General features: G+C 42.5%; 1 protein-coding gene and 3 pseudogenes across 1 annotated transcript; all 4 read left to right on the top strand.

The window, feature by feature from the left end:
• The first annotated feature begins 1,734 nt into the window (after window positions 1-1,734).
• Window positions 1,735-2,100, top strand: LOC123150123 (zinc finger protein 3-like). Its single transcript, XM_044569923.1, has one exon. The coding sequence runs from the start codon at window positions 1,735-1,737 to the stop codon at window positions 2,098-2,100; it is 366 nt and encodes a 121-aa protein (XP_044425858.1).
• Window positions 2,101-3,834: 1,734 nt separating this feature from the next.
• LOC123154446 (zinc finger protein 3-like) lies at window positions 3,835-4,200 on the top strand (annotated as a pseudogene).
• A 1,723-nt stretch (window positions 4,201-5,923) lies between these two features.
• On the top strand, window positions 5,924-6,289 carry LOC123150807 (zinc finger protein 3-like; annotated as a pseudogene).
• Window positions 6,290-8,023: 1,734 nt separating this feature from the next.
• On the top strand, window positions 8,024-8,389 carry LOC123154439 (zinc finger protein 3-like; annotated as a pseudogene).
• Window positions 8,390-8,589: the final 200 nt, after the last annotated feature.

The following is an 8,589-nucleotide window of genomic DNA, read 5'->3' as shown; positions in this document are numbered from 1 at the left end:
GCGATCCCTCCAACGATTTCTAATATACGAGGATTTGTGTTATTTCCTGCTAGGTAAGTCAGAATCTAGCTACTTTGGTTTGGAAAAATAATGTTTTACCTTCTGGCTCCTATAGCAACAATTTGGTCACCCGTTTTCTTTCAATCTCATGTTGGGCGTGTGTTAGATTCATCGGCTCTTCTAGTTGATTTTGTTTATAAGGTCTTGGCATTGAGTGCCCAAACCTTCCTGGTCCTTGAAATAACACAAAATTCTTCATTTCACCGGTTTGTATGCCTTCACATGCTAATCACATTGCAGAAAAATCTAGATCTATGCAAATCTAATTCCTTATAGCCCATTAGGGAGATCTAATACTCCCTTTGTTTTTATTTACCCTGCATATTAGATATGACTGAAGTGAAACTTCATAAAGTTTCACCAAGTTTATAGAAAAAATTATGAACATTTACAATAGCAAATCTATATGATGTGAAAGTATATTCAATAATGAATCTAATGGTATTGATTTGCTATTATATATGTTAATATTTTTGTCTATAAACTTTGTCGAAGTTTACAAAGTTTGATTTTGACTAAAACTAATATACCGAGTAAATAAAAAACGGAGGGAGTATAAAAACATCATGAAATTGGGGTGTAGCTCACCTCTGTTTTTGGACCTCCAACCGGTAAAACATATCTCAATCTATACAAACTAATGATCTTCTTTAATCTCATTTTTGTAGTCTCCAACAATAAATTGGAATGCAGGAGGTATTTGAATGGAAACGAGCCCAGACCTCAACCAAAAAGCGAACTCTTGAGAAAGTTATTTTTATTTCTTCAAATCCTGTTCAATGAATGGTGTCAAAGAAAATTAAAATATGCTATATATTAGTTTTATTGCTTCAAATCCTGTTCTCATTTTTGGGCAACATATTGAAGTATTCGCTCCTTTCCAATTTTGATGGCCTATCTCAAAAATCTGAATTTTCCAATTTGTAAGGGTCATTGTGTTGGGAACATGCAAACATAACTTTGTCCATGTTAAATTATTTCAACTTTTTGTTCCCAATGTATAATCAACCAATGCATGAAGGGTGAGAGGGCCATGCATGTAGCTTTAATCGGTTGCCTAGAACTTATGTATTCCTAAGTCCTCTTTGATTGATGATTTACAAGATGATCCTGTTTGTCATAGTCAAGAGGTGTGGAAAAACACCACATATCTGGGAGTCCTGCTTTGTTTTTTTTGGAGGGCGGTCCTCCTTTGCTCCATTTACGAGGATAGGTAGCATACCTGCTATAACATTGAGGCAGATAAATGATAAAAGGCACCGCTTGACATGGGCTATATTTTTTGCCTGAAATAGGAACTAGCATCATTGTTGAAAGTTTTTGTTTAAGAAGAATAACCCTCAGTATCTGCATCAAAGTGAAGCATACAACAATTTTACTAAATTATAAAGCAGAACGTGACAAAACAAGAACTTTGATCAATCCAGAGCCACCTTACTCGCAACCATAATTGCTACACCTACGAACTTGATGATGTGCCCCAACCGCACGTCAACACACACCATATAATCCGGGGGTTTCACCAAGCCGCCCCTCGGCAAGCTGAGAGCACCAACCGGTCTTGCAGACCCTAAGTGCGCACCGCATACACACGCTCTAGAAACACCCACTGCCATATTCCGTGATCTCACCTTCAGGAGCGACCATAGCACAGACCAGCCAGGAGCAAGCACTATGGAACGAGCGAGCAACGACAGCGCACACGACGATGAGCTCAGCCTTGAGCTTACCCTGGCCGCCGAGGCGCCGGCGCCTGGCACACCGGACGACTTCTTCCTCTGCATCCACTGCTACCGCAAGTTCCGCGGCTCGCAGGCGCTCGGCGGCCACCAGAACGCGCACAAGCAAGAGCGTGCCATCGCCAAGCGCCGGCGAGAAGCTGCCGCGGCAGCCACCCGCACACAGGAATCAAGGTCAAAGAAGGCGGGGAGGCATGCTGCTACTGCTACTCGGATGCCCGAGCCTGCAGAGGGAAAGCAGGGCGGGAGCTCGTCCATGTGTGGCGACGACGACGAGGTGGACTTGTTTCTCCGGCTATAAGCGATCCCTCCAACGATCTTCTAATATACGAGGATTTGTGTTATTTCCTGCTAGGTAAGTCAGAATCTAGCTACTTTGGTTTGGAAAAATAATGTTTTACCTTCTGGCTCCTATAGCAACAATTTGGTCACCCGTTTTCTTTCAATCTCATGTTGGGCGTGTGTTAGATTCATCGGCTCTTCTAGTTGATTTTGTTTATAAGGTCTTGGCATTGAGTGCCCAAACCTTCCTGGTCCTTGAAATAACACAAAATTCTTCATTTCACCGGTTTGTATGCCTTCACATGCTAATCACATTGCAGAAAAATCCAGATCTATGCAAATCTAAATCCTTATAGCCCATTACGGAGATCTAATACTCCCTCTATTTTTATTTACCCTGCATATTAGATCTGACTGAAGTGAAACTTCATAAAGTTTGACCAAGTTTATAGAAAAAATTATGAACATTTACAATAGCAAATCTATATGATGTGAAAGTGTATTCAATAATGAATCTAATGGTATTGATTTGCTATTATATATGTTAATATTTTTGTCTATAAACTTTGTCGAAGTTTACAAAGTTTGACTTTGACTAAAACTAATATACCTAGTAAATAAAAAACGGAGGGAGTATAAAAACATCATGAAATTGGGGTGTAGCTCACCTCTGTTTTTGGACCTCCAACCGGTAAAACATATCTCAATCTATACAAACTAATGATCTTCTTTAATCTCATTTTTGTAGTCTCCAACGATAAATTGGAATGCAGGAGGTATTTGAATGGAAACGAGCCCAGACCTCAACCAAAAGGCGAACTCTTGAGAAAGTTATTTTTATTGCTTCAAATCCTGTTCCATGAATGGTGTCAAAGAAAATTAAAATATGCTATATATTAGTTTTATTGCTTCAAATCCTGTTCTCATTTTTGGGCAACATATTGAAGTATTCGCTCCTTTCCAATTTTGATGGCCTATCTCAAAAATCTGAATTTTCTAATTTGTAAGGGTCATTGTCTTGGGAACATGCAAACATAACTTTGTCCATGTTAAATTATTTCAACTTTTTGTTCCCAATGTATAATCAACCAATGCATGAAGGGTGAGAGGGCCATGCATGTAGCTTTAATCGGTTGCCTAGAACTTATGTATTCCTAAGTCCTCTTTGATTGATGATTTACAAGATGATCCTGTTTGTCATAGTCAAGAGGTGTGGAAAAACACCACATATCTGGGAGTCCTGCTTTGTTTTTTTTGGAGGGTGGTCCTCCTTTGCTCCATTTACGAGGATAGGTAGCATACCTGCTATAACATTGAGGCAGATAAATGATAAAAGGCACCGCTTGACATGGGCTATATTTTTCGCCTGAAATAGGAACTAGCATCATTGTTGAAAGTTTTTTTTAAGAAGAATAACCCTCAGTATCTGCATCAAAGTGAAGCATACAACAATTTTACTAAATTATAAAGCAGAACGTGACAAAACAAGAACTTTGACCAACCCAGAGCCACCTTACTCGCAACCATAGTTGCTACACCTACGAACTTGATGATGTGCCCCAACCGCACGTCAACACACACCATATAATCCGGGGGTTTCACCAAGCCGCCCCTCGGCAAGCCGAGAGCACCAACCGGTCTTGCAGACCCTAAGTGCGCACCGCATACACACGTTCTAGAAACACCCACTGCCATATTCCATGATCGCACCTTCAGGACCGACCATAGCACAGACCAACCAGGAGCAAGCACTATGGAACGAGCGAGCAACGACAGCGCACACGACGATGAGCTCAGCCTTGAGCTTACCCTGGCCGCCGAGGCGCCGGCGCATGGCACACCGGACGACTTCTTCCTCTGCGTCCACTGCGACCGCAAGTTCCGCGGCTCGCAGGCGCTCAGCAGCCACTAGAACGCGCACAAGCAAGAGCGTGCCGTCGCCAAGCGCCGGCGAGAAGCTGCCGCGGCAGCCACCCACACACAGGAATCAAGGTCAAAGAAGGCGGGGAGGCATGCTGCTACTGCTACTCGGATGCCCGAGCCTGCAGAGGGAAAGCAGGGCGGGAGCTCGTCCATGTGTGGCGACGACGACGAGGTGGACTTGTCTCTCCGGCTATAAGCGATCCCTCCAACGATCTTCTAATATACGAGGATTTGTGTTATTTCCTGCTAGGTAAGTCAGAATCTAGCTACTTTGGTTTGGAAAAATAATGTTTTACCTTCTGGCTCCTATAGCAACAATTTGGTCACCCGTTTTCTTTCAATCTCATGTTGAGCGTGTGTTAGATTCATCGGCTCTTCTAGTTGATTTTGTTTATAAGGTCTTGGCATTGAGTGCCCAAACCTTCCTGGTCCTTGAAATAACACAAAATTCTTCATTTCACCGGTTTGTATGCCTTCGCATGCTAATCACATTGCGGAAAAATCCAGATCTATGCAAATCTAAATCCTTATAGCCCATTAGGGAGATCTAATACTCCCTCTGTTTTTATTTACCCTGCATATTAGATCTGACTGAAGTGAAACTTCATAAAGTTTGACCAAGTTTATAGAAAAAATTATGAACATTTACAATAGCAAATCTATATGATGTGAAAGTGTATTCAATAATGAATCTAATGGTATTGATTTGCTATTATATATGTTAATATTTTTGTCTATAAACTTTGTCGAAGTTTACAAAGTTTGACTTTGACTACCGAGTAAATAAAAAACGGAGGGAGTATAAAAACATCATGAAATTGGGGTGTAGCTCACCTCTGTTTTTGGACCTCTAACCGGTAAAACATATCTCAATCTATACAAACTAATGATCTTCTTTAATCTCATTTTTGTAGTCTCCAACGATAAATTGGAATGCAGGAGGTATTTGAATGGAAACGAGCCCAGACCTCAACCAAAAAGAGAACTCTTGAGAAAGTTATTTTTATTGCTTCAAATCCTGTTCCATGAATGGTGTCAAAGAAAATTAAAATATGCTATATATTAGTTTTATTGCTTCAAATCCTGTTCTCATTTTTGGGCAACATATTGAAGTATTCGCTCCTTTCCAATTTTGATGGCCTATCTCAAAAATCTGAATTTTCCAATTTGTAAGGGTCATTGTCTTGGGAACATGCAAACATAACTTTGTCCATGTTAAATTATTTCAACTTTTTGTTCCCAATGTATAATCAACCAATGCATGAAGGGTGAGAGGGCCATGCATGTAGCTTTAATCGGTTGCCTAAAACTTATGTATTCCTAAGTCCTCTTTGATTGATGATTTACAAGATGATCCTGTTTGTCATAGTCAAGAGGTGTGGAAAAACACCACATATCTGGGAGTCCTGCTTTGTTTTTTTTGGAGGGTGGTCCTCCTTTGCTCCATTTACGAGGATAGGTAGCATACCTGCTATAACATTGAGGCAGATAAATGATACAAGGCACCGCTTGACATGGGCTATATTTTTCGCCTGAAATAGGAACTAGCATCATTGTTGAAAGTTTTTTTTAAGAAGAATAACCCTCAGTATCTGCATCAAAGTGAAGCATACAACAATTTTACTAAATTATAAAGCAGAACGTGACAAAACAAGAACTTTGACCAACCCAGAGCCACCTTACTCGCAACCATAGTTGCTACACCTACGAACTTGATGATGTGCCCCAACCGCACGTCAACACACACCATATAATCCGGGGGTTTCACCAAGCCGCCCCTCGGCAAGCCGAGAGCACCAACCGGTCTTGCAGACCCTAAGTGCGCACCGCATACACACGCTCTAGAAACACCCACTGCCATATTCCATGATCGCACCTTCAGGACCGACCATAGCACAGACCAACCAGGAGCAAGCACTATGGAACGAGCGAGCAACGACAGCGCACACGACGATGAGCTCAGCCTTGAGCTTACCCTGGTCGCCGAGGCGCCGGCGCATGGCACACCGGACGACTTCTTCCTCTGCGTCCACTGCGACCGCAAGTTCCGCGGCTCGCAGGCGCTCAGCGGCCACTAGAACGCGCACAAGCAAGAGCGTGCCGTCGCCAAGCGCCGGCGAGAAGCTGCCGCGGCAGCCACCCGCACACAGGAATCAAGGTCAAAGAAGGCGGGGAGGCATGCTGCTACTGCTACTCGGATGCCCGAGCCTGCAGAGGGAAAGCAGGGCGGGAGCTCATCCATGTGTGGCGACGATGACGAGGTGGACTTGTCTCTCCGGCTATAAGCGATCCCTCCAACGATCTTCTAATATACGAGGATTTGTGTTATTTCCTGCTAGGTAAGTCAGAATCTAGCTACTTTGGTTTGGAAAAATAATGTTTTACCTTCTGGCTCCTATAGCAACAATTTGGTCACCCGTTTTCTTTCAATCTCATGTTGAGCGTGTGTTAGATTCATCGGCTCTTCTAGTTGATTTTGTTTATAAGGTCTTGGCATTGAGTGCCCAAACCTTCCTGGTCCTTGAAATAACACAAAATTCTTCATTTCACCGGTTTGTATGCCTTCGCATGCTAATCACATTGCGGAAAAATCCAGATCTATGCAAATCTAAATCCTTATAGCCCATTAGGGAGATCTAATACTCCCTCTGTTTTTATTTACCCTGCATATTAGATCTGACTGAAGTGAAACTTCATAAAGTTTGACCAAGTTTATAGAAAAAATTATGAACATTTACAATAGCAAATCTATATGATGTGAAAGTGTATTCAATAATGAATCTAATGGTATTGATTTGCTATTATATATGTTAATATTTTTGTCTATAAACTTTGTCGAAGTTTACAAAGTTTGACTTTGACTAAAACTAATATACCGAGTAAATAAAAAACGGAGGGAGTATAAAAACATCATGAAATTGGGGTGTAGCTCACCTCTGTTTTTGGACCTCCAACCGGTAAAACATATCTCAATCTATACAAACTAATGATCTTCTTTAATCTCATTTTTGTAGTCTCCAACGATAAATTGGAATGCAGGAGGTATTTGAATGGAAACGAGCCCAGACCTCAACCAAAAGGCGAACTCTTGAGAAAGTTATTTTTATTGCTTCAAATCCTGTTCCATGAATGGTGTCAAAGAAAATTAAAATATGCTATATATTAGTTTTATTGCTTCAAATCCTGTTCTCATTTTTGGGCAACATATTGAAGTATTCGCTCCTTTCCAATTTTGATGGCCTATCTCAAAAATCTGAATTTTCTAATTTGTAAGGGTCATTGTCTTGGGAACATGCAAACATAACTTTGTCCATGTTAAATTATTTCAACTTTTTGTTCCCAATGTATAATCAACCAATGCATGAAGGGTGAGAGGGCCATGCATGTAGCTTTAATCGGTTGCCTAGAACTTATGTATTCCTAAGTCCTCTTTGATTGATGATTTACAAGATGATCCTGTTTGTCATAGTCAAGAGGTGTGGAAAAACACCACATATCTGGGAGTCCTGCTTTGTTTTTTTTGGAGGGTGGTCCTCCTTTGCTCCATTTACGAGGATAGGTAGCATACCTGCTATAACATTGAGGCAGATAAATGATAAAAGGCACCGCTTGACATGGGCTATATTTTTCGCCTGAAATAGGAACTAGCATCATTGTTGAAAGTTTTTTTTAAGAAGAATAACCCTCAGTATCTGCATCAAAGTGAAGCATACAACAATTTTACTAAATTATAAAGCAGAACGTGACAAAACAAGAACTTTGACCAACCCAGAGCCACCTTACTCGCAACCATAGTTGCTACACCTACGAACTTGATGATGTGCCCCAACCGCACGTCAACACACACCATATAATCCGGGGGTTTCACCAAGCCGCCCCTCGGCAAGCCGAGAGCACCAACCGGTCTTGCAGACCCTAAGTGCGCACCGCATACACACGTTCTAGAAACACCCACTGCCATATTCCATGATCGCACCTTCAGGACCGACCATAGCACAGACCAACCAGGAGCAAGCACTATGGAACGAGCGAGCAACGACAGCGCACACGACGATGAGCTCAGCCTTGAGCTTACCCTGGCCGCCGAGGCGCCGGCGCATGGCACACCGGACGACTTCTTCCTCTGCGTCCACTGCGACCGCAAGTTCCGCGGCTTGCAGGCGCTCAGCGGCCACTAGAACGCGCACAAGCAAGAGCGTGCCGTCGCCAAGCGCCGGCGAGAAGCTGCCGCGGCAGCCACCCGCACACAGGAATCAAGGTCAAAGAAGGCGGGGAGGCATGCTGCTACTGCTACTCGGATGCCCGAGCCTGCAGAGGGAAAGCAGGGCGGGAGCTCGTCCATGTGTGGCGACGACGACGAGGTGGACTTGTCTCTCCGGCTATAAGCGATCCCTCCAACGATCTTCTAATATACGAGGATTTGTGTTATTTCCTGCTAGGTAAGTCAGAATCTAGCTACTTTGGTTTGGAAAAATAATGTTTTACCTTCTGGCTCCTATAGCAACAATTTGGTCACCCGTTTTCTTTCAATCTCATGTTGAGCGTGTGTTAGATTCATCGGCTCTTCTAGTTGATTTTGTTTATA

This window comes from Triticum aestivum, chromosome 7A (assembly GCF_018294505.1).
Source record: "Triticum aestivum cultivar Chinese Spring chromosome 7A, IWGSC CS RefSeq v2.1, whole genome shotgun sequence".
In the NCBI taxonomy this organism is placed as follows: Eukaryota; Viridiplantae; Streptophyta; class Magnoliopsida; order Poales; family Poaceae; genus Triticum; species Triticum aestivum.
Note: the sequence above shows the minus strand (reverse complement) of the source record. Positions and strands in the feature narration are given on the sequence as shown.

Bases quoted from the DNA above. Each gene is read 5' to 3' on its own strand.
- LOC123150123 (XM_044569923.1), top strand. From the start codon at position 1,735: ATGGAACGAGCGAGCAACGACAGCGCACACGACGATGAGCTCAGCCTT.